We start from the raw sequence: 25419 nt of genomic DNA on the forward strand, positions 1-25419 counted from the left end.
CCATGAGATCATGAGCCGAAGTCAGACGCTTAATTGACTGAGCCACTCAAGCATCCCTAAAAAAAATTTTTTTTAATAAATAAAGGTTTAACCTCCTACACTCCTGAGAAACAAGCCTCAGGCAGCTCCAGCCCATCCTGGCTCTGACTCACTCTGAGTGGATCTTTTCTCTTCCATCTCCACTCACTCCCCACCCCCAGGCCTAACAAAAAGGAAATCAGCTATAATGCCAAGACTGCGTCTGGCAAAGACTGTAATCTGGAGGAGACTTTAGGTAGATATGGAAGGAATGCTAACATTTGCTGAGTGCCCACTGTGTCGGGGGTAACACATGACATCCGTGCTTCTTTGCCAGTGCTTCAGTTTCTAGAATTGAAGAGGCAACTATGTCCAAGTAGCCCAGATTAGTGAAAGAATCAGACTGCAAATGTCATCTCAGTCTAACGAAGGAAAGTGCAAAGTCTTCCATTCTTTCAGGAGGGATAAAAGGCTCACTCTATTATTTCTTTAAGTATTTCTTCTGCCACCTTGTCCCTCTTTTCTTATTGGGATTCCAATTACATGATGGTTAGTTCAGTGTGTCCCACAACTCTTAGATGAACTCCTCTGGGTTTCTTTCCTTCTTCCTTCCTTCTTTTCTTTGTTTTTTCTTTCTTTCTTTCTTTATGTCTTTCTTTCTTTCTTTCTTCTTTCCTTCCTTCCTTCCCTCCTCTCTCTCTCTCCATTCCTTCCTTCCTTTCTAGTCTTTGTACTTGTGTTTGGACAATTTCTACTGACCTATCTTTATGTTTCCTATTGAATAAAGTCTCCTAATGAGGCATCCAAGTTTTTAGTCTTTCAACATGATTTTCATCACTAGCCTTTCTATTTGGTCCTTTCTTGTACTTTCTCTGTCTCTGCTGATATCCTTCATATGGCCATGCCTGTCATCCATCTTTTCTGCTAGAGACTTTAACATAGTCATCATAATTACTGAAGTTCTTTTTATGATAATCTAACATTTGAGGCATATCTGAGTTCAAGTCTACTGATTGCTTTGTCTCTTGACCATGTGATGTTTTTCTTTGCTTCTTTGTGAGTGTCATAATTTTCAAGACAGAAGACACTGAGGTAAATAGTTTCATGTCTGGATATGTGGATAACTCTTCCTTTTCTAGGCATTTACTGTGAGGAAATGAATCAATCTAGTCAGGAGTTAACCTGGGTTTGTATTTATTGTTGCTAGTTACCACTGGTACTCCTCAGGCTTTAAATTCCTCTGGCATTACCTTGGGTTATGGCTGGGGTTGGGTTACCAGAGTGTGTTTCTCAATGTTCTGTTCCACTTTAGCCTTAGCCTGAACCTTAGTGAGATTCTCTGTCCTCACTTTTGTCTCCTCCCCTCCCCTCAGTAGTAGACTGCTATTATTTTTTACTCAGTTCTTGATGTCCTGGGGGTGGGAAGTGGGGAGACACTTTCTCATGTCCATAATCAGCCCCTGTCTTAGGCAGACATGATATACCTTGGTCTCAGGTGTGGGACCATGTCAGTGATCCTGTCCCTCCCCTAGTGGCAGACGACTTTTTTCTTGTCTCTTCCCAAGAAATAGAAATAGAGTGTTGGTTTTTCTCCGTTCTCTTCTCAGGGCTACAGTGTGTCTTCACCGGTGCCCCGAGGGTTAGTATTTGCTGAACTTTCCTCAGCAGCTTAGGGTGTTTGTGAAGAAAATAGGAGTAAAGCATCCTGGTGAAGTTTTGCACCCTGCCCGCCCCCCTCCCACCCCAGTGGTGACTGCTCTGCTCCTGGCATCAAAGAGGGGTTCTCCCCAGTCTTCTGCCTTACCTCTTAGATCTCTCATGGTGAGGTCCACAGAGAAAACCTGCTAGCTAGTGCAAACTCTCCTTGTGTCTATAGTTCCAAAGGGCTCTCTATCTGTCCGCTAACTGGCACATAGCCCTTAAGCAACTTATGTTAAAATTTGCCTGAATTCTTCTGATCACCTTCTATGATGTCCAGTACCTCTTTCTATCATGCTTTACTCCAGGCAAGCAAGCCCCAGCTCTCCTTGGAAGTATCTATCAACCCTCAGATCTCAGCCTTCTCGGCTGACCTGCAGTTTCTGTTGAAAGCAACTAAAAAATTTTGGAAATAGATAGGACACAACATTATGAATATAATTAATGCCACTGAAGTGTGCACTTAAAATGGTTAAAATGCAAACTTTGTGTTATGTATATTTTATCACAATTTTAAAAATTAATAGCTATATATCAAAAACCATTGAACTATACATTTTTTATTGAAGTATAGTCAGCATACAATGTTATATTAGTTTCAGGTGTGCAACATGATGGTCTGACAAGCCTGTACATTATGTTCACCAGGATAAGTGTAATTACCATCTGTCACTAAACAACATTATTATAATACTACTGACTGTATTCTCCATGCTGTAATTTTCATCCCCATGACTTATGTGTTTTATAATTAGAAGTTTGTACCTCTTAATCCCCTTTGCCTATTTCACACATCTTCCCAATTCCCTCCCTTCTGGCAGCCATCAGTGTGTTCTCCATATTTATGATTCTTTTTTTGTTTTTTGTATGTTTGTTTGGGATAAAGAAGATGTAGCATATATATATATATATATATATATATACACACATATACATACAGTGGAATATTACTCAGCCATAAAAAAAATGAGAGCTTGCCCTTTGTGACAACATGAATTGTATACTTTAAGTGGGTATATAAATTAGATACCTCAGTAAAGGGGTTTTTAAAAAGAAAGAAATGAAATGGGGGGGGGGGGGCGGTCCCAGTGGTAGTAGTAGATAAAATGGCAGTAAGGTGGTTACTGATGTTACAGATCTAGCAGGGTCACATGAGACACAGAGCTGGGGGTTGGGGAACAGGGGGAGGGATGTCTGTTAGCTTCATTACCTAGAAAACCCATGACGTAGAAACCTGTAGCCCTAGATCACATCTAACTGACAGAATTAACAGCCAGAAAGTTGTGGTGGGTACCTCCTAAAAGTCTCTTCTCATGACAACGTTCAGAAATCAAAGAAGTTACAGTTATCCCTCTCCCACCTGCCCCACTTTGGGGAAATCCTGTTCCCACACATCCGTCTTCCGTGGGAGGCAGGGGATGGGGGCGCCCAAACCCCGAACTGCAGGTACGAGGGCAAGTGCCCATTGTACTGCTGCTCTCCAGCCCAGCCTCTCTGCCCTGGCCCTTTGTGGAAAACTCATTACCATTAAATAAACTAATTTTTTTAAGTTTATTTATTTTGAGAGAGACAGAGAGAGTGCAAGCTGGGGAGGGGCAGACAGAGAGGAAGACAGAATCCCAAGCAGGCTCCACACTGTCAGCACAGAGCCCGACACGAGGCTTGATCTCACAACTGTGAGATCACAATCTGAGCAGAAATCAAGAGCTGATGTTTAACTGACTGAGCCACCCAGGCACCCCTTATCACTAAATAAACTAATTTTAATCCCCTTTATCTGTCTCCTCCATTCCATCCCCACAGTGTCAATTCTGACCTAGACAACAATTTCCTAACTAGTCTCCCTGTCTGTTGACTCCCTCCTTCCTTCCCCCATCGCTGGAAGCAGTCAGCCTCACACCCCAAACATGAATTTGTGACTATCTTCTCCCATTTAGCAATCTCTCCTCAGTGAGCATTCATTCTAGGTAAAAATTAGGTCTTGCTAGGCAAACAGCATTCCAAGACAACTTCCAAATCCCCACCTTCTGACAAATTGCTGTTTACTAATCTTGTTATATACAAACATTCTGGAACTGCCACTACCCACAGTGGTGCCAGAGTGGCCTCACTTGAATGAGGACAGAATCCTGAGCCTCTCCTGATTAAAACCCTTTGCTGACTTGCCATTGTCACTGGCCTAGTCCACATACTTATTTACCGTGGTCTAAGATTGCTCCATAAAGTTCCCAACTCTCTACCCTCATCTTCCACTACTTCCCACACTCAGGTTCCTGAAACACTGAGCTACTTTTAGTTACCTGAGAAATCAAGGTCATGAGGGGCAGCATTTATCACACAACTAGCACAGTGCCCAGAATTTAGGAAACAATTAAATATGTATTGAATGTATGTATTAAAATCATATTCTGTATCAATCCCATATGTCAGGAAAATTACCCCACATCACCTCAAATACCCAGGAAGTGCCATATTTATCCTACCATGCTAACTAAGGCAAAATGCACTTTGCATGCCTACTCCAATTCCTGGAACACAGTTCCCTCATTAAACAGGTGGATGGATGGATAATGGACAGATGAATGGATGGCTAAATGGTTGGGTACATGGAAGGAACTGAAGGACTATGAGAGAAGGTATGTGATGTGAGGAGAGGTCCCCATCGGGATGGCTAAGTTCCTGAGTGCAGAGAACATGTCTTCATTCATTGCATTTTTGGAGCTCAGAACACAGTCTAACAGAAAGTTTTCAACAGATACATGAGGGGTTAATCAATGTGTGCTTACATGAATTATATAAACAGTATTTTCATTGTAAACCTTGTCTTAACATTTACATACACCATTGAGATAAATATGTGAAAACCCAATCCTATTTTGTGATGGTCCAGTTTACAAGGCCACTCCCCACTCCTGGTACCACTCCCAGCTCTCTTGGCCAGAGCTCCCAGGGAGGAGAGATGATGTGCTACCATTTTCTTAGAGATCAGAATACTTGATGAGGGGGTGGGGGGTGTGTGGAGGGAGAAAAGGAGTATTGAGGAGAAGTACCAGTCCAAGGGCACAGAGCTGGGCAGAAAACATCTCGGCAACAAGAACAACTGATTGCTCAGTCTTTCAAGAGCTGTAAGAATTACTGCTTCAAAGAATACCCTATGGGAGGAAGGAGGAGAAGAGAATTCATCTGCTAGATTCCATCTCCTGCTATTCAATGGATTTCCCAAAAAGGCTTAAACTCCCTGTATTTCTGGGTCATGCTGCATCCTAGTCTCAGCAGCAGAGGCAGAGCCCAGTCATAAGAAACAAAAGCAGGCATGAGGCAAGGTGCTGTCAGGTGGTGCCCAGTGAAGACAGTCCCAGACCATACAGAATGGGTCTCCACAGGGTAGCTGAAGAACAAGTGGCTGACATCCACAAACTGACACAAGGCAAGAGGATCTGTGGTGACACCACAGAGTTGTTTGATACAGCAACATTTTATGATCACTTTGCATGTTATTTAATAGTTGCACAGAACGGTTGTAGGGATGAATTATAACTTACAAACTATGGCATGCAGAATAACGCTCCCCACCCTCCTAAAGATGCCCACATCCCAATCCCTGGAGCCTGTGAACATGTATACAATGCAAAGGGGGATTGAGGTTGCAAGTGGGATCAAGGTTGCTAATCAGCTCAACCCTAAAATAGGGAGACAACCTGGGTGGGCCCAATGTAATCACAGGCATCTTTCAAAGTGGAGGCAACTGGTCCAGAAGAGTCCATGTAGAAGTGATGCACTGTGAGAAAAGACTCCCCCAGGCATTGCTGGCTTTGAAGCGGGAAGGGGGCTGCAAGCCAAGATCCACAGGTGTCCTCTAGAAGCTAGAAAAGGTGAGAAAATGGATGCTCATCTAGAGGTTCCAGAAAGGAATGCAACCTTGCTGCACCTGGATTTTAGCCCAGCGGGACCCACATCAAACTTGTGACCTACACAACTGTAAAATAATACACTATTGTTTTTTTTAGCCCCTAAGTTTGTGGTAATTTGTTACAGTAGCAATGAGGAACTAAGGGACTTAATTCCTTATTTGGGGGCATTTAGATTACTTTCAACTTTTCTTTGTCACAGAATGATAAGGCAATGGAACTCCTTATGGCTAAATTTTTATGCATCTCCACAATTTTTTTAATTCCGAGAAATGATCTGTTGAGTCAAAGATCATGCATAATTTAATAACCCTTACATGTATTGCCTTCCAGAAAGATAGTAACAGTTTGAAATAACTGTCAACACATCAGAATTTCCAACAGAGTACTCTTTTCGTTTTTTTTTTAATTTTTACCAGTTTAACAGGCAAATATGGTACCCAAATGTTTTAAATTGCATTTTTATTATCGATAATTTGTGCTGTGTGCCAATGCATTCTTCCATAGAGTAGGAATATAGCAGCCTTTTTTACATCTTCTCTGGAAATAACTAGTTCAAATTCTCTGATCATCTGTCTTTTCAGGTGTTCATCTTTTCTTCTCGCTTTGTGAAAATACCTATCTATGTTACATCTATGGAAAATGTGTGCAATCTGACTTTATGTTTTATGTTTTAAGGGGCAGAAGCTTTAACTTTTTATGATTAAGTCCATCAATCATTTTGATTTCTAAATTCCTTGATGCCATATTTCAAAGCCTCTCATTTCTACACGTATATGAATATTTATCTGTATCTTCATTTAGTGCTTTTATGGTTGAATGATGTGAGTTAAGACTCTAGCTTCAGTTTTTCCTTGGTGGTCACCCAGCAGCCTCAACAATGAATGTATCTAATATATATCCTTAGGTTTAAAGATGATATTTCAAAGCAATTTCTGACATAGATTTGAATTCTCAGCTTTCTAAAATAAACTCGTATTTGAAAGTGAAAGAAGTGGTCAAAAGGAGAGCAATTTTCTATCACATGCTCTTAATCTATCAGTCTCCACAGCTTACCCTTTAGGGTAGAAGAGGGCTAAGCCCAAAGGAAATGACTTTGTCTGTGAGACAAATAAGTAACCACACCATCGCTAAAATAAGATTATGTTTCCAAGTAACATAACACTAAAATCTTTAACAGCATAGCAGAGAAATTAAAAAAAAGAAAAGAAAAAAACCCACATCCTTGCGTTTCATTATATATTGCTAATGTCCATACCTGAAACAAAGTGGTCTCCCTATGTGGGTAACAGAGGCCACGAACATTCTTTTCCTTTTGCTTTCCCTATCTCCATGTGTCTCCTCATTCTCCTTACTTGGAAGTAAGACACATTTTCACATGCTTTTTAGTTTTATTCATGAGAAAATAGAATTCTATGTTGCTTTAGTTTATGTTTAACATTGTGTAAAAGGGAAAAAGAAATCAAAACTTCATTTCCAATAGTTTTTAATGTTACTAGTTGTCTTTGCTAGCTCAAAGGCATATTGACTTTTTAAGATGAAAATGTACCTTTTACGTCTACAGTAAAATAAGAAAGCATTGACTGTATCTGGTGACAATCTTAAATTCAGGCCAGATCTATAGAGCAAAACCCTTAAGTGAATGATCAACAAAGCCACTAAGTTGGGGGTATATAGATGACTCATTCAGTCATACAAATACACTGATTAGTCATAGCTCTCAGATAGATAGATCTCAAGACTTTTGGTTTCAGAATGAGTTCGCAAGTCTCTTTTTTCCAGTGGTGGGGGGAGTGAAGAAAGAAATAATATCATTATAAAATAATCCAGTCCAAATATACATATATTTGCTAACATTTAATAATAAAACTTACAATAAAACATGGCAGCATTCTAAATGATTTACTTATATTAACATTTAATTTTTTAAGTTATTTATTTATTTATTTTGAGAGAGCACATGCATGCAAGTGGGGGAAGGACAGAGAGAGAGAGAGAAAGAGAGAGAGAGAGAACCCCAAGCAGGGTCCATGCTGTCAGAGCAGAGCCCAATCCCATTAACCATGAGATCATGACTTGAGCTAAAATCAAGAGTGGGACACTTAACCAATCAGGCACTCCAACATTTAATTTTTTTTAAGTATCAATGTTATCAGCTCCATTTTTATATATAAGAAAACTAAGGCACAGAGAGCTTAATTAAATTTACTGAAGTCATCTACTGCTAGGCCTGGGATTTGAGCCCAGAGTTCATGCTCTTAACCACACACTGTGATATCTTACAGTTCAATGGTATCTTCAGAGCTGGGATTCATACCATGGGATCCATGAGCTCCTTCAAGGTCATGGATAGACATGAAAAAGTCTGTGAATCTCCCCCCAAAAATATGCAAGTATTTGTGTGCATATGTGTGTCTATACTTTATCAGATTCTCAAATGTCTATGTATTTCAAAAATAAAAAATAAAAATGTTAAAGAGTCACTACTTTAGGAAAACAGCCCCTTCGTCGGGCTCTGTGCTGACAGCTTGGAGCCTGGAGCCTGCTTCAGATTCTGTGTCTCCCTCTCTCTCTGCCCCTACCCTGCTTGTGCTTTCTCTCTCTCTCTCTCAAAAAAATTAACATTAAAAAAAAAAAAAAAGAGTTCTTCCCCCTTGTCCATCCAACCAGATAACAAGCATGAAGGCCATGAGAAAGCATGAGTGGCAGAGAAGGAAAGAAGGTGCATGTGGGCATCTGATGCCATGTTCTATGGAAAGGCTTTCCCTTGTGGCTGTTTCAGCTTCTAAATGTTAGCAAGATGGGCCTGGGAGCACCAGTTACTCGGAGGAGCCACTGAGGAAGTGGGGACAGTCAAACGTCAGGAAGTAAGGGCTGAACCCAGTGCAATGATGAGAATGTGACACTGGCCACTACTCTGTTGTCCTCTGTTTTTACAAAGTCCATCATACCAAGACCCTTGGCTGTTTGAAACTGAGCTTGAGGTATGATGAAAAGATGAAAAGAACTAAAATTGGCTCCCTCTTCTGTGTATTCAAACTTGATCACACTCTGTACTCTCCTGGTCTTGACTTTTTTAAAAGGGAGCAAGGTAGTGAGCCAAGAAGAGGGCTTGGCAAATGAAAGAAAAGAATGGAGTGTGGGTGAGCCCTCAAAGGCAGGTGAGACCCTCAGGCTGGCTTGCACATGCTCAGAAATGGGAAAGCCACATTTCCACTAACCCTGGCCCCTCTTCTACTCTGCCCCACTGTACCAGGAGCCTTGGTTTTCTTCCATAGGTCTCATTACCAGTCAGTTCACAAACCTAAGACCATCTGAATGGTGACTGAGTTCCCCACTACAGGTTTTCAAACCCAGAACTATCAGCCGCCACCAATATAATTTTATCACTAAATGGCCAACTGAACTCAAGTTAACCTAGACTAGCCTAGCATAACACACCTATCCTATGCTGTGACTTTTTAAAAATCAATTGTGGATTGTCAGGTCAGAACGTGTCTTCAGCCATGTCTTTCATTAGAACATATTAAATAAGCAAGACCTATTTTAATCAGAGCTATTTTCTGGGTCGTGTTCCTGTTTTTCTTGCCCAAAACTGCATCTCCTGTCTGTCTTCTAACTGGAAGGTAAAGTTACTGTAACCAAAGCTATAGAAATACTTAAGCTACGAGAAATAGAAGACCCAGTGTCATGCAGCAGAATGGGAAAGTGCCAAAAGAGACTCATGCACAAATTTGAATACCTTGAGAGAAGTCAATGTCATGGTGATAGACCAAAAAACATGCAAGTGACACAGACCAGAATCTGAGAAAGGAGGGATAATGACGAATAATTTGTTAGTGTTTATTATTTCTGGGTTGATGATTCTGGGGACTGATTCAGTTCCTTTGATAAAGACACCAATAGATAAGAAAGGGAAAATCTCACTGAGGGGAAATAAGACTTCACATTCAGGGTGGGAGTGAAAGGAGTTAGATATTCCTGTCTAATCAGTAATCTTCTATCTGTAAATTGTGCTTTGAGATGAAAGAGGATGTGATTTCTTAGATGTGACAACAAAGACCCAGACAAAAGAGGTTGGTGAGCATTTAAAATTTTTGTACTTTAAAGAACACCATCAAGAAAAATAAAAGACAAGCCCTCCACTGGGAGGAAATAGTAACAAATCATATATTTTATAAGGGAGTCATATCCAGGATATATAAAGAGCACTTAAAATTCAATAATAAAAAGACAACGCAATTTGTTTAAAGCAAAATATTTGAATAGACATTTCTCCTAAAAAGATAAATAAATGACTAGTAAGCACACGAAAAGAAGCTCGTAGTTATTAAGGAAGCTACAGTCAAAACCTCAGTGGTTACTACCTCACACCCACTCTAATAGCAATTGTCAAACAACAACAAGTACTGCCAATGATGTAGAAACCTTCTACAGTGTTGTAGATTAGAACCTTCATACAATGTTGAGGGGAATGTAAAATGATGCAGCTACTTTGAAAAACAATTGAGAAGTTCCTCAAACAGCTAAACATAGAGTTACCATATAACCCAGTAATCTCACTCATAGGTATATACCCAAAAAAATGATAACATATCCATACAAAAATGGATACCTAAATGTTTATAGCAGCATTGTTCATAATAAGTAAAAAGTAGAAATAGTCCAATATCCATCAACTGATGAGTGGATGAATAAAATGTGGTATATCCATGTGATAGATTATTTGGTAACAAAAAGGAATGAAATACTGATACATGTTACAATATGAAGTTCAAAACCATTGTGCTAAGTGAAAGAAGTCAGAGGGGTGCCTGGGTGGCTCAGTTGGGTGGGTATCAGACTCTTGATTTTAGCTCAGGTCATAAGGTCACGGTTCATGGGATCGAGCCCTGCATTGGGCTCTGCCCTGACAGAGAGGAGCCTGCTTAGGATTCATTCTCCCTCTCTCTCTGTCTCTCTCTGTCTCCACCCCCCCCCACCACTCCTTCCCCGTTCATGTTCACCTTGTCTCTCTCTCTTTCTCTCTCTCTCAAAATAAATAAACATTTTTTTAAAGTAACAAAAGACTACATATTCTACAGTTCTTTGTATGTGAAATGTCCCAAATAGGCAAACCAATGGAGACAGAAATTGAAATAGTAGTTGTCCAGGGCAGGGGTGTGGAGGAAGGAGAGTAATCGGTTCAAAGGATTGTTAATGGGTTCAAAGCTTCTTTGGGGATGATGAAGATGTGCTAGAATGAGTTATGGTGATGGTTGCACAACTCAGTAGATAGACTCAAAACCATTGAATTATAAACTTTAAATGGGTTAACTTAATGGTATGTAAATTATATTTCGTAAAGCTCTTAAAAGTTAACACGAATGGGGGAATAGCAACCACATTCACGTAAAAAGAACAGAATTGTCACTGTTTGCTTTAGGAAACTTACTGTAGCTATAGGCAATCAAGACCCAGCTTTTTTTTAAGTCTGAACTAAAATTACTTGCCAGAACCAGAAGCTGGGTATCCCATTGCTGTTACTGAAAACTGTTACTGAACCTTTTACGATGAACCTTTAATGCACTAGTATTATCTGGGGAAAAGGAAACATTGGGGTTTCAGTGTGACTCCCTTATAATAAGGTCATGTGATTTCTGAAAAAGTAACCACCAGGTCTGAAGTTATCAGCATGTTAACTCTGGGGATGGTTGGTGTAACACCAAACATCCTGAAAGAACATATGTATTATAGTAAAGACCACATCCTCAGCTCAGAAAAGAAGAATAAGATATTTCTAATAGAAAGAATACAGAATATTCTTCCTTGAGGGACTGAGGTTCATCTGTCTTAAAGACATTCTTCAATATTAGAACAAAAATGGGACACCTGGGTGGTTCAGTCAGTTAAGCGTCTGACTTCAGCTCAAATCATGATCTCCTGGTTGATGATTCGAGCTCCACATTGGGCTCTGTGCTGACAGCTCAGAGCCTGGAGCCTGCTTCAGATTCTGTGTCTCCCTCTCTCTCTCTGCCCTTCCCCACGTGCACTCTGTCTCTTTCTCTCAAAAATAAATAAACACTAAAAAAAATTTTTTTAATATATTAGAACAAAATAGCCATGTCTACCATTTTCCTTCTTTAGCTAAATCCAGAAAGAAGGAAGAAAGGGAGGGGAAAGGGGGAGAGGGAGAAAAGGAAGGGTGGGGGGAAAGAGAGAAGGAAAGAGGGAGAGAGGGAAGGAGAAACTCAGTATCTTTCTGAAGTTGTATCATCAAGCAATCAGGGGAAGCACAGAGGACTGCAAAGAGCCACCACCTCCTCCCCCCACCTCCCTCTGTCTCCATACCTGCCACAGACTTCAGACAAGAGCACAATAAATTATCCTCCACAAAATGGGGAAGGAAAATGTAGGGAGGAACTTCCTAACAAATAAGACTTCCTTATGCACCTCTACCTGGCCTTGGTCTATTAATCCTTACATAACCCAAGGAGATAACTAGAAAAAAAATATGATTGGTGATCAATTTTTAGGACACTTTTCCAACCTCTAATTGAAGTCTTAACAGATGCCATTAGTGGATACAGAAGATAGTTCTGCTATTGATGAAAACTAAAATCCTCAAAATTTCTGCTGAGACATTTTAAAGTCTCTCCTTGTAGGGGCACCTGGATGGCTCAGTCAGTTGAACGTCCGAATTCGGCTCAGGTCATGATCTCACGGTCTGTGAGTTCGAGCCCCACATTGGGCTCTGTGCTGACAGCTCAGACCCTGGAGCCTGCTTTGGATTCTGTGTCTCCCTCTCTCTCTGCCCCTCCCCCACTCATGCTCTGTCTCTCTCTCTCTGTCAAAAATAAACATTTTAAAAAAAATTTTAAATAAATAAATAAAAATAAAGTCTCCCCTTGTATAATATGTTCAGAGGACAACAAGGTCCTCTCACCCCCATCCACAATATAGAATTACCATCCTTTGCCTTAGCAGTCCTAGCAAAGGAAAGCATGCCCAAGGGTAAGGAGCAATTATTCATTGTTGTCAGTTGTGTTTCATTTCTTAACGCTCATGTTACAAATTGGAAAGACAAAAACCACATCCTTTGTACCCTCAATATATAGTGTCGGTGAAGAACTAACACAGATTTTCATGTTGACTGATTTGAGGTGGGGATACCAGCCACAATGAGGAACTCCTATACACTTCTGGCATCCTCTCTCTTGATTGCCATTTTTCTCCTGCTAATTCCTGGAGGTAAGACTGATTCTCATCATTTCCATTATAACCATTAAGCAAAGTGGAGCAGACTCTCAGTGAACTTTAGGCAATATTAGCTCAGGGTAAGAGCAGATTTTTTGTTCCTCAAGCTTTAACATTCTTTCTTACATTCTAGCTGTTTATTTTAAAAGGAAAAACATCCTTCTTTCTTCTCTAAAATTGCTTCACAAGAAATAATAGAACCACCAGGGTTTAATACTGCCAATTTATACCTTGAAAGTTGCCCCCTAAAATTGCCTAAATGTTAAAACAATAAAAAATTAAAAAACCTCTTGGGTTAGGAAAATAAATATACCTTTCTGGAAAGGAATAGTGGTATTCAGCCTTTCTGTAGAAAATGCATAGATACTTTTTTTTTTAATGTTTTATTTACTTTTGAGAGAGAGAGAGAGAGAGCATGAGGGAGCATGCAAGCAGGGGAGGGGAAGAGAGAGAAAGTCAGAAGATCCAAAGCAGGCTCCAGGCTGACAGCAGGGAGCCCGATGTGGGGCTTGAACTCACAAACTGTGAGATCATGATCTGAGCCAAATTCAGATGCTCAACAGACTGAGCTGCCCAGGCAGCCCAATGCATAGTTTTAAATAAAATTCAAAAACCTGACTTAGTCACCCAAAACAAATTAGAAACGATTTGAAATTGTATCATTTCCCTAGGCTAGTGTGTCATTGAGAATGTTGCCACCTTGACTCTTTGGAAGTGCTATGGTATTTAGTATTAAGCTAAGTCTTGGGTACACCACCTAGTAACCAACCTACCTGGTTTTGTGTGAGCTACACGGGCACCAGTTTGAAATGCTGTGAAACTCACAGCATTATCACAAGACTGGTTGTAGCCCCTGGGTGGCTCTAGGTTTTCCTTGAAATCCTTCAAGAAAGTGAGGACTGGTCTGGGGCTGCCTGAACTGTGCTGATGTTAAGGACCAGTCATGTGTTTATCTCCAGGTCCATCAGCTTCTGGAGGTGGGAATGGTGGGCAGGGGCTGATGGAAAACCTATCTCACCAGGAATTTCCAAGGAAGTTCTATGGTTTACCTTGCAACTAAAAATGAGAAGAAATTTTTAAAATAACAAGGTTGAAGCATTTGGGGGACAAAGGGGTGGCATAGGATGACTGTGTTCGGGCTTGTTAAGTCCTCGACAACAGTGAAAACAGAGCAGATGAAAAATCCAATGATATCTTTTCTTCAAAGGAAACAACAAAAGCAGCTTGCTCTGCTCTGCTTTGTTTCCTGTGGTCAGAGAGAGCAATGTGGGCCCGTAAAGGGAACAGACACAGCAGATCACATGATGCTCTGGACCAGCGATCTCAACCCTCTTACACATTAGAATACTCTGGAGGGCTTTTTAAACAATGCTCGCATCCAGGCCCAGCTCCAGAGATGCTCATTCATGTTGATTCTGGGTGGAGACCAAGAGTTGCTAGTTTCCCAAACTTCTCACCTGCTCTAAACCCTTTTCCTGACCCTCATAGGAGTGGTTGGTTGCAGGAGATGTTGACCTTTTTTCTGAGGCCAGTGTATGTGTGCACCAAACAGGGGACCCTGAAAAATGAAGTAGTCTACTGACTTTATGATTTCTGCAGCCCAGAAGGTCTAAAGACGCACCTTTTAAATCTATCCACGCATGACTCACCCGAGGAAAATTTAAGATGTGGGTGAAGTTCTCTGCGTTGTTCTAACTTCCTTATCCTTTACCTTCTAGAGCCTAGAATTTCCCCCTTCCCAACTCACTTCCAGAAATGAGAGCCATTCACGTCACTCTCTTCCCCTTCTCTCACTCTCATTATTTGCATCTTACTGTGGATATGGCAGTGAGTTAGCTTTATAAATGGAGTAGCAGGCCCTGTGCCCTTTTTTAAGAAACCATGAGTCTCAGCCAATAGTCAGGAGACATATTTTGGGAAAATCCAAGAATATCTGGTGTAGGAAGGTGGAGACTCAGAGTACATCACAAAGACCCAAGATCACTAAACCAGCATGGATCATGAGCCTTGTGTGTAGGTCTCCTGTTCTCTAGTAATGAAACTATACTCCAGCTCTGTCATCAAGGAAATTTGACTAAGGCACCATTTTCTCCTTATAGCATCTTCTTCCTTCTCCTCCCTCATTGGAGAGGGCCTTCATGAAACCATGTGTTTGAGTCTGCAGGTTGAAGGGGAGCCTTGGGTGCAACAGGTATTATTCTCTCAGCTTAGGAATGAGGAGAGTACATGTTTCAATAAACAGAGAGCTCCCAATGACCAAAGAACTCGTAGGTGAGGGCAGAGCTAAATGGTGCCATATCAGTTTGTAAGGTGTGTTTTTTTGCAAGGGCTTTAGGTGACAAGGGCGGCTCTCAGTCTTCTAAAAGCTTTTCCACTTCCCAAGATGAATAGCCGGAAGGGAGGAGGGAGGAGTGCAGATCGTTACTAGCATCTCCGGTAGTAACTGTTACTGGTGCCAACCAATGCATAGCTGTCTGCCCTTTGCAAGCCCTGAGGCTTGAGGTCACTGGTTGTGACAGATCTCCAGCCTGATAATCCCTGGAACTGCCAATGGCATGGTTTCTGTGGGTGAAACAGCAGGACCCTCTCAGGAGTCCAATAGGAATGGGCTTTACATTCAGACATCTGAACACCTGCGTGGGGTTTGGAGGTGCTCTCATCTGTCTCCTCTCCAAGGAGGAAATGCTTGTCTGGTCTTAGAAACATGGCTTGAGGTAGAGCTCTTTGGGGTGGGCACTGACTTAAGTTGCCTTTTCCTTTTTCACAGATTTCTGTGTAAAAATTATTGGAGGAAATCAAGTGACTCCTCATTCAAGACCCTACATGGTGCTACTTAAAGGAGAAAATATCTGTGCCGGGGCTCTGATTGAAAAAAACTGGGTATTGACTGCAGCTCACTGTGTCCTGTAAGTGCTTGGGTTTTAAAAAATGTTTGTGGAGATATTCTCATTTGGGGAAATATTAACAAAGAGAATAAATCTCACTAAAACCACAGGAAGTTCATGTGTAACTTCATATCACTGAAGTCTCCAGGAAATTGCTGTACCCCAGCAGGGAGTTAAGCCCACAGAATCAGACCAATGGGGAATCCACAGTGAGCACCACACTTCCTCTGGAGCTGCTGGGTCCAGGTGCTGCAGGGCTTTGCTTCTGGCCTTGACTTCAATGACTAGAGAGAATAAACCACAGTCTGGAAGGATAAAACTGAAGTGTCCCCTCAGGATCCTGAGCACAATAGTCAAGTAGAGAAAGCTCGTGTCTAAAACCTTCCCGTTTCCCCTAGTGAACTTCTCTCACACTTCAGCCATCTCTTAACACCTGCTGACTACTACCTTCAAACCTCTGCCAGGCTTGGGTTTTCCTCCATTCTCTAAATCAAACCTGTAAACCTGGGCTGTCCCTTGTAAAAGCCACTGTCATATTGGTTATGTAAATTTCCATGTGGCTCTATGAATTTAAGTTGAAGTTAAATAAAATTGCAAGTTTAGTTCCTTGGTGGCACTAACCACATTTCACATTTTCAGTAGCCACATGTGGCTAGTGGCTACCATATGGGACAGTGCAGATGTATAGAACATTTCATCATCCATTTGCACTCTACTGGAAGTACAGTTCTAGCCTCTTGAGTGAAACTCACATCAGCTGATGTAATGGAAGAAAACTATGTGTAATGGAATAATAGTGTGTGATGGGGGGAAAAATCACTGGAACTATCTGTTTAGTGTAGTTTATACTAGGTTGTGAATGGCACTAAGTGTGACTGACACTTAATTATTAATATACCAGAGAAATTTTTTTAAATAGGCTCCACACCCAACATGAGACTTCAGTTCATGACCCTGAGATCAAGAGTCACATGCTCTACTGACTAAGCCAACAAGGAGCCCCCTGAGTATTTTGATTTTATTAACCAAATGAACCTTTAGCATGGAGTAAAAAAAGAACCCTGGCCCCCTCCTTCAGATCACCATCCCCCACCCCCAATATACACACAGTGCCATGCAAATAGGGTCCTTCATTGGGCAGTCATATTTCTGGAAGTTTGCCCATTTAAGTTTGTTACAAACTTAAATCTTACAAAGATCCCTCCAGTGCATTTCTCTAAACTATCCAGTGCCTTTTGCTTCTGTCTCTAGAACACTGAGAACTTTGTGTTTCAGTATTCTGCAACCAAATTCTCTATCACAGCTCAAGGTGGGTTAAGGGATACAACACTAAAGCCCCAACCCACATGATCCCAAGACTTGGCTTAGCTGCTATGGAATTCTCTTGTTATTTACTTTTCAATGAACCTAGTTTAGCATGTTATAAAGAAGCTGGTGGTAATAACGATGAATTCACAGGCAACTTTTTATTCTTCAACGTACACTTTTTTCTTTCTGAGCCATAAACAAGTATTTCCACAGCAGGTATACTTACAAATGAGACAGTGAAACTGATCACTTAACATGCTCTGCTACTGATACAAAGAGTAAATCCTGTTAATATACTGTGTCTGTTTTCAGGAACAGAACGTCCCAGGTCATTCTTGGAGCTCACTCAATAACCAAGAATGAGCCAGAAAAGCAGATAATGTTTGTTAAGAAACAATATCCCTATCCGTGCTTTGACCAGGACACGCATGAAGGTGATCTTAAACTTTTACAGGTATGTACCTTTGGTTGACTTAAAAGTCATAGAACCTCCTACGTTCTGGCTGCCAAATGGAAATTTTTTCCTCGGTGCCCTAGAGCTATAGACTATAGTTACATAATGGGGTCCTCGATGGTTGGGCTAGAATTTAAGTAAAAATGTGACCATCTAGATTACCTCATTTTGTTAAGTCTTCATGCTTGTCTTCTAACAGCTGACCAAAAAGGCAAAAATTAATAAAAATGTGAGCACCCTCCGTCTTCCTAAAAAGGGGGATGATGTGAAACCAGGAACCATGTGCCAAGTTGCAGGCTGGGGGAAAATTCATAATAACTCACCTCAGTCAGATACTCTGAGAGAAGTCAATATCACCGTCATAAACAGAAGAATCTGCAATGATCAAAAGCACTATGATTATCATCCTGTGATTGGACTGAATATGATTTGTGCCGGCAGCCTCAAGGGTGGAAAAGACTCGTGCAATGTAAGTGAAATAAGATCCCATGTTTGAGCTGTTGGAATTACTCATGCAGATATAGAACATGTAACATCATGCTTTGTCTTGTCATGGCATTGGCTTCTGTAGGGTCCTAGTGCTTTTTTTAAAGAAGTTTGATAAGATGCCAGTCAAAAAACTTAATGTTCTCAGCTTAAGTAAGTTGTTCATCAAAAACAAGTTCACTGCTAAGGCATGGGTTGATCTAGCACATCTTCTTGATTTTACAAAAAAAAAAAAACAAAAAAAAAAACACTGAGAAGCAATGTTTTTCTCATTTTTCGTATGAACATACACAGCTCTAAATTTGAAAATCTGGGACATCCAGGAGAGCTGAAGTCAGGGTTCCTCTAGGGCCTCCACTCCCCGTACAGAGAATGTGCAAGTGTCCATACCAGACTCCCCTGAGCAGCAGCAGGACGGGGCTCTGCTGAAAGACAGGAGTAGAAGAGACACCTCATAAAGTTTTCAGCTCTGAGTTTATCATTTCTCACCTTTCCCAAAGACCCTGTAGAGAGAGCCTCCTCTGAAGAGAAGGAGCTGCCGTGTAGGTGGTCTGGGAGTTTAAATTGGAGACTGAGAGATCCAGAGGTCTCTGCTCTTTTCACAAGTTTGTCCAAATACCGGCAGAATCTGAATGGCTTGATTTCAGGAACAAGGCTAAGCAAATTTCAGGAAAAGATGACATCTGTCTTCTGCATCTTTGCACTTCCTGTCCTTTGCCCTCCCTCTTCCCTCCCCTCCCTTCAGCCACCACTCTGGAAATCCAGGAACCCAGAACCTTCATGCCATTGGGACCACACGCAACACCCTAAAGCCATGGCAGCATCCCAGTATGCCTGTCTGCCTCTCAACAGCCACCCTCTACCATCAAAACTTAACAGTCCTTCTCCCGTTCCCTCAGTGCCCAAGACCCCTCAGAAGTGGCTATGGGTGAATTAAACCTGAGGGACTAATTATGAAAATTTCAGGCACTGCATGAAACACACCATTCCAGGAGGGGTCCCAGGCTTGCACATAGTTGCTTAGTTCATATGCTCATAAGGCTAGTTTTTGCCTGAACAGGAGGGATCGTTGATGCCTTCACATGGCTGAGAAGGAGCTGGGCCCTCAGACCTGGCGCTCGCAGAGCTCCATGCGTATGCCTCAGTGGCCCTCTGTGCAACACCAACAATCTTTCCTAAAGCCAGAGCAGTGAAATGGCCACTTCAGACTCTGGATCTCAAATACATTTAAATATGCTGATTCTAGAATTCCACTAGAGAAAACAGGATCACACAGCTGGTGGCACAGGATGCATAAAGCATTGACCCACAGCTAACTGAAAGGGCTCTGCTAGTGGAGGCAGTTAGCTCTGAAGTGCGATCACTGGCTTCTGGGACCTCCCATCTAGTGTCAGATGCTCCAAAGAGACTTGAGGGAGAAATTTCTATTTGACAGGATGAAGGGAAAATTTGCTTTGGTTTTGTTCCTTTGGGAAAACAATTATCTGCTTGGAGAAACGAGAAAACATGGTATTTACTCTTTGCCTCAACATCCCATCTGCATTTGATTCTTTTACCTCTTGAATTATTAAGCATTTTAAGAAAATGACAGGGACCCCTGGGTGGCTCAGTCGGTTAAGCATCTGGCTCTTGATTCATCACAGGTCATGACCTCCAGGTTGTGGGACAGATCCCCATGTCAGAAATCTCTCTCTCCTGGGGTGCCTGGGTGGCTCAGTTGGTTAAGTGTCCAACTTTGGCTCAGGTCATGATCTCGTGGTTTGTGGGTTCAGGCCCCGCCTCAGGCTCTGTGCTGACAGCTTGTTCAGAACCTGGAGACTGCTCTGGATTCTGTCTCCCTTTCTCTCTGCCCTTCCCCCACTCACACTCTGTCTCTCTCAAAAATAAATAAACATTAAAAAAAATTTGTTTAATAAAAAAAAAAAAAGAATTATCTCTCTCCCTCTCTCTACCCCTCCCCACTCATGGTCACTCTCTCTCAAAATAAATAAACAAACATTTTTTAAAATGTAAATAGGAGGGTTTCCCTTATTTTTTTTAAGGTTTATTTATCCATTTTGAGAAAGAGTGCAAGCAGGGGAGAGGCAGAGATGAGGGAGGAGAGAGAGAATCCTAAGCAGGCTCTGTGTTGTCAGCACAGAGCCCAGCACAGGGCTTGAACCATGAGAGCATGACCTGACCCAAAATCAAAAGTCGGGTACTCAACCGACTCAGACACCCAGGTGCCCCAGGAGGGTTTTCCTTCTAAAGCACAGTCAGTCTCAAAATTAGTAGATAACGTGAACAATAATACATTTTATTTCATGTTCACTGGTTTATAAATAAGTTGAGTAAGCCAGTTTTCAAAATATTAAAATCTTTCCCAACATTTTGAACTTTTAAGCACTAATTTTCATTTAAGTCAAGGTTGGTCTTAACTCCACATTGAATGCTCCACATTAAATGGAACCTCTTCCATTCCACTAGTGATCACGTTCCATGCTGATCTCCACTACCCATCTTGTTTTCCTCCAGGGAGATTCTGGAAGCCCTTTGATATGTGAGGGTACTTATAGAGGCATTACTGCCTTTGGCCTTCCAGGGAAATGCGGAGACCCTCGAGGACCTGGCATCTATACTCTTCTCTCACAGAAGTATCTCAACTGGATAAATAAGACTATGAAGGGGCAGTTTAGATAACTGTATTTCATTTCATTTGCCATCACTTGTTAATGTTATCATAAATAAAATCAATTTGTGTAACTGTATCCATTTCTCTTATAACTTTAGTGGGCAGATCTGCACTGGCAAAGTAACCTTGTGGATAATGCAATGGAGACAGGAGGAAACCAATGTCACAGTGTCATCCATGTGTCAAGTGACAATCATACTTTGCTTGCATTATTCAGCATCTCAGTGGGACCCATCAGGAGTGCCAATAAGGTCAGGTCTGTCTAGTAACAAAAACAGTGTTGGACCCAGCAATTCTGCAGGAAACAGAAACAGCCAGTCTGGAGCATTTGAGTTAGAAGAGGAAATGCCTTATGGTGTTTTTCCAAAGGCAGGTGAGAAATAGAAATTAAAATTTAGGGGACACAAATGAAACACCTGGACACACAAGAAAAGTATACAAGAGAAAGTCACCCCCCTTTCTCATTAGTTGGTATTTAAGCCTTAGATTATCTAGGTGATTTCCTGGTTCTCTTCGTCTCTGAGCCTGGGTAGGGCCAATCAACATGGTGGCTACAGTGGCTGCCATCACATACTAGGGAGTGAGTGCTCAAAGTTTTCCTTGAAAAAATTCCATGTTGTTATTCATCACATTGAACTCAGTGGATAGTCATCAGTTCAGCAGCCCCTTCAAGATGTGATTAGGTGAATGGATTTCTTCACTTTCCATTAGTTCCTTTAGAAATATACATGTGTGTGCATGCACACACAATGTATACCCAAACCAAGAACACACATCAACACTAAGAGACAGCTTCTTAAAACAAAGAAGGAAGCCTAGCTCAATTACCAATGCTCAGGCCCCACCTCTAGAAATTTTTATTTAATTGTATTCAGTGAGACCCAGGACATAGTATTCTTTATCTAATCACCACAGTGATACAAATATGCAGCTAGTGATGGGAATCCCTACACTAAAAAGTGAGGTCTGGTTCTGGTATCTAAAACAGAGGCTCTAAGAGAGTCACTAGGATGATCCTGTAGATACCTACTATCATCCCTAATTCCTAGTTAGGATTTTAACAGCAACAAGAGGATGGAACAGTCCCTACCAGAAATATTAGAGGTTTAGAAGTCCACTTAAAAAGTACTTGCATGGAACCCTCACTCATTGCTGGTAGAAGTGTAAACTGATACTTCTTAGGAAATTGGTCAATGACGTATATTCTATGACTTAACCATTCCACACCTCAGTATATACCCAACAGAAATGAGTGCTTTTGTCCACCAAAGACATGTTTAAGAATGTGCACAGCAACTTTATTCTTAAAGTTGAAACTGAAAATAGCTCAAATATTCATCAATAAAATGGATAAACAATTGTACATTTATACAATGGAATATTACACAGCAAGAAAAAGAACAATCTACAGATACATGTAATGATATGAATTAATCTTACAACCTTAATATTGAGTGAAAGAAGTCAAACAAAAAGAATATATAGTGTGTGATTCCATTTATCTGAAGGTTTGCATAAGACAAAACTAACTATAGGGATAGATGTCAGAATAATGGAGAGGTGTTGACTAAGAGTGGGTACAAGGAAGTCTTTAAGGTACAATAAATGTTCGTATCTTGATCTGAATAGTATATTAATATCAAATGGGTGGTATAGACTAATACCAAGAGTTCAAACCTAGGTAACATCATCTCAAAAACACTTGCTGGAGTGGTTTGGACTTAGCAGATGAGCAAAGAAAATGAAGAAAGTAGGAATTCCAGACTAGAAGAAAAGCTCCAACAAAGGCATCAAGGTAGGAAATCACAAGACTTAGCCCAGGGTCAACACAGTCCCACTTCAGATCCTCTATCCCCCTCTCTCTGTCCCATCCCTGATCACGCCCTTTCTATCAAACAAACATTTTTTAAAAAGGTAATTGAACAAAAGAACAATGGCCTGATTGAGCCTAAAAACAATTTAGCAGTTATCAAATCCAAATTCCTGTTCTTATAAATGTTATAACAAACCCAAGGCCATTCAGTCAGTTTATGGCAGAGCCAAGGTAAGCACAGGTATCATACTTCAGGTTCTGGGCTTGGGACCTGAAGGTTGAGGTGAGGGACTAAGGTAATATGGAGTCATTGAAGGTTTCTGAGCAGGGGCCTAAGAAGATCACCACAGTGCTTATAAAAATGTGACCGAGGGGCGCCTGGGTGGCGCAGTCGGTTAAGCGTCCGACTTCAGCCAGGTCACGATCTCGCGGTCCGTGAGTTCGAGCCCCGCGTCAGGCTCTGGGCTGATGGCTCGGAGCCTGGAGCCTGTTTCCGATTCTGTGTCTCCCTCTCTCTCTGCCCCTCCCCCGTTCATGCTCTGTCTCTCTCTGTCCCAAAAATAAATTTAAAAACGTTGAAAAAAAAAATTAAAAAAAAAAAATGTAACCGAACAGTGGTGTGGAGACCCATGAAGAATAAAGATTGGAAAAACAGTTAGAAGGAATTACAACAGAGTGGTCATCAGGTATTCAGGACATGCCTAGGCTGAAACAAAAGGGAGAGAAAGAGAACAAAAGGTAAGTGGAGTAAACATGGAGCAGAATAATCTGCATGTTTCCTGAGTGACGGGATGACCAGGATAAGGATGAGACCACGAAAGGGGACAAGGAAGTCCTATGGAAGATCTCATTTTGAAAGGAAATAATATGCATGCTTAACATACTGCCTACCATACAGTAGGATTTTAATCAATATTTTTCAAGCAAAATATTATTTGTATGTATTTTTAACATTCTGAGTTTGAGCTAAAGATAAGAAAGGATCTCAGAAAGGAAATATCCAGGGGCAGAAAGAAGGGTGAGGTTGGAGCTTGGAAAGTCAAGTGGGAAAAAGGAGTTTAGAAATCTCTTTTATAGATACTCTGACTAGAGCAGTGGAAATGCATCTCTAACAAGAAAGAGATAGAGAAAAAAGGAGAAAAAGGAGGAGGAAGAAGAGGAGCAGGAGGGAGAGGAAAGTAGAAAAGAGGCCAAGACAATGTCTGGGAAATCCAACAGGAGGAAGTGAGGAAAATAAAGCAACCTGAGAAAGAAAGTCAGGAAAACAGACATTCACCGCAAGAAAAGCACTTTATCCTATTTGATCCTCACCACAACCCCATGGAGAAGACAAGGCCAATGTCATCATTCTCACTTCAAAGTGAGGAAACTGGAGCTCACAGAGGGGCTGAGTGACTCACAGCAGTTCCATACACAGGCTGTGCCATCGGCTGCGGCAGAAAACACTCGGGTCTGGTCTGGACTCAAAGCCAGGTGCAGCACTCTGCCCCTGTGTCCTGTGGGAAAAGGGGAAGACAGTTAATGTCCCACATGACAAGAGCTGTTGCTGAGGTGGGGCCACAAATCCCACCCCAGGATGAAGGCTTCTCCAAAACCTGCCGAGTTTGGAGCTCATGCTCCCACTGAGCCTGTGCTGTGGTAAACAGAGCCAACTATGGTCAGTACCCTAAAGTGGCTGAGGTTTTGCTTCACCATTTCCTTTTCAGACCTCTTCCCCCTTGTATTAGTTTCCTTGGGCTGCTGCAACACGTTACCAGAAACTGCCTGAGACAAGAGAAACTTACTGTCTTACAGTTCTGGTGACCAGAAGTCCAGAATCAAGGAGTGGACAGGGCTGCCTCCCTCTGGAGATTCCTGGGGAGATTCCAACTTTCGCCTCTTCTAGCTGTTGGCAGTCCTTGAGTTGGGGCCACATCACTCTATTCTCTGCCTCTGTGGTCATATGGCCCCTATTCTGTGTGTCTGTTCTCTGTGTGTCTCTTGTAAGGACACTTGTCATTGGACTTAGGGTTCATCTGGATAATCCAGGATGATCTCATCTCCAAATCCTCAGCTTAATTACATCAGCGAAGATCTTTTCTCCAAATAAGATCACAACCACAGCTTCCAGGAATTTGAGGAGGATGCCTTTAGGAATCATTTTTTAGCCCACCACACCCTTCACGCCCCAAACCACTATCACTTCTATCTTCTCTAATCCACCAACACCCAGCAATTGCTATTGCTGTGCTCCTGCCTCCCATACCATCCCTTTTCTTAACCTTTCCAAAAATGTCCTCCCCTTGGGATCTAGATTTCAAGGAGCTAATCAAATAAATTGATTCAGCTTAATAGAAAAGGACCCAAAAACCTCTCCCGCAAAGCAAATATGAGTCTTAGTTATCTAATTCTGGAGACAATACCCCTTTTTTGTTACGTAACCAATTATCTCCCAAAAAAAACCACTTTGTGGAACAGTAGTTCTATATGAAGTTAATGGGTATTAAATATGGAAAAAGTGTCTAATGCTCACATGAGTTTGGGAGCTCCAGGTTAAAAAGAATGAAACAGGATTCCTTATTTTAAGACTGCTATATTTGGGAGAAGAGAGTATAATAGGCAGCATTTCTGAAACATATTTTATGAGAGTCCTTTTGATGCAAGCATCTCACATGGCTCCTGTTCCTTGGAAAATACTTGGCAAAACCTATCCTAACCCAACAGTGACTGTAACAATCAAAACTTCAGGCCAAAGCAGGCAAAACTGACTCCATGAAAGGAGGCTGAGGCTGGGATGATGGGGGGAAGGAACGAGGTTGGATAAGCTTTTGAGTGAGGAAGTAATTGGGGGCACACATAAAATCTAAGTAGGTGAGTGGTCATCTCCTCATAGGACCACTACAGCTTACAACTCAAGTGAATTCTGGAATTTCAGAAATAATCTTGTGTTCTGACACCTGATT

At 41.5% G+C, this 25419-nt stretch overlaps 2 protein-coding genes across 2 annotated transcripts in view; one reads left to right on the forward strand and one right to left on the reverse strand.

Annotated features, from left to right (window-relative positions):
- CDC20B (cell division cycle 20B) overlaps nt 1-25419 on the reverse strand; it is an 89016-nt gene that overhangs the window by 7283 nt on the left and 56314 nt on the right. The window contains exons 13-14 of the mRNA XM_042986759.1: nt 23789-23973; nt 17831-17882 (exon numbers count right to left, since the gene is read on the reverse strand). Of these exons, the coding sequence (XP_042842693.1) occupies nt 23828-23973 (146 nt within the window). The 3' untranslated portion in view covers nt 17831-17882; nt 23789-23827. The remainder of the gene's footprint in view (nt 1-17830; nt 17883-23788; nt 23974-25419) is intronic.
- GZMA (granzyme A) lies at nt 12761-20724 on the forward strand. Its single transcript, XM_007079949.3, has 5 exons — nt 12761-12854; nt 15628-15766; nt 17366-17507; nt 17707-17976; nt 20508-20724. The coding sequence occupies exons 1-5, from the start codon at nt 12785-12787 to the stop codon at nt 20670-20672; spliced, it is 786 nt and encodes a 261-aa protein (XP_007080011.2). The 5' UTR covers nt 12761-12784; the 3' UTR covers nt 20673-20724.

This window comes from Panthera tigris, chromosome A1 (genome assembly GCF_018350195.1).
Source record: "Panthera tigris isolate Pti1 chromosome A1, P.tigris_Pti1_mat1.1, whole genome shotgun sequence".
Taxonomy (NCBI): Eukaryota; Metazoa; Chordata; class Mammalia; order Carnivora; family Felidae; genus Panthera; species Panthera tigris.

What these genes read in the sequence shown, in the direction of transcription:
- GZMA (XM_007079949.3), top strand. Translation starts at nt 12,785, where the DNA reads ATGAGGAACTCCTATACACTTCTGGCATCCTCTCTCTTGATTGCCATT. An exon ending in TCTCCTGCTAATTCCTGGAG is followed by an intron (nt 12,855 to 15,627) that starts GTAAGACTGATT and finishes CCTTTTTCACAG; the next exon opens with ATTTCTGTGTAAAAATTATT. An exon ending in ACTGCAGCTCACTGTGTCCT is followed by an intron (nt 15,767 to 17,365) that starts GTAAGTGCTTGG and finishes GTCTGTTTTCAG; the next exon opens with GAACAGAACGTCCCAGGTCA.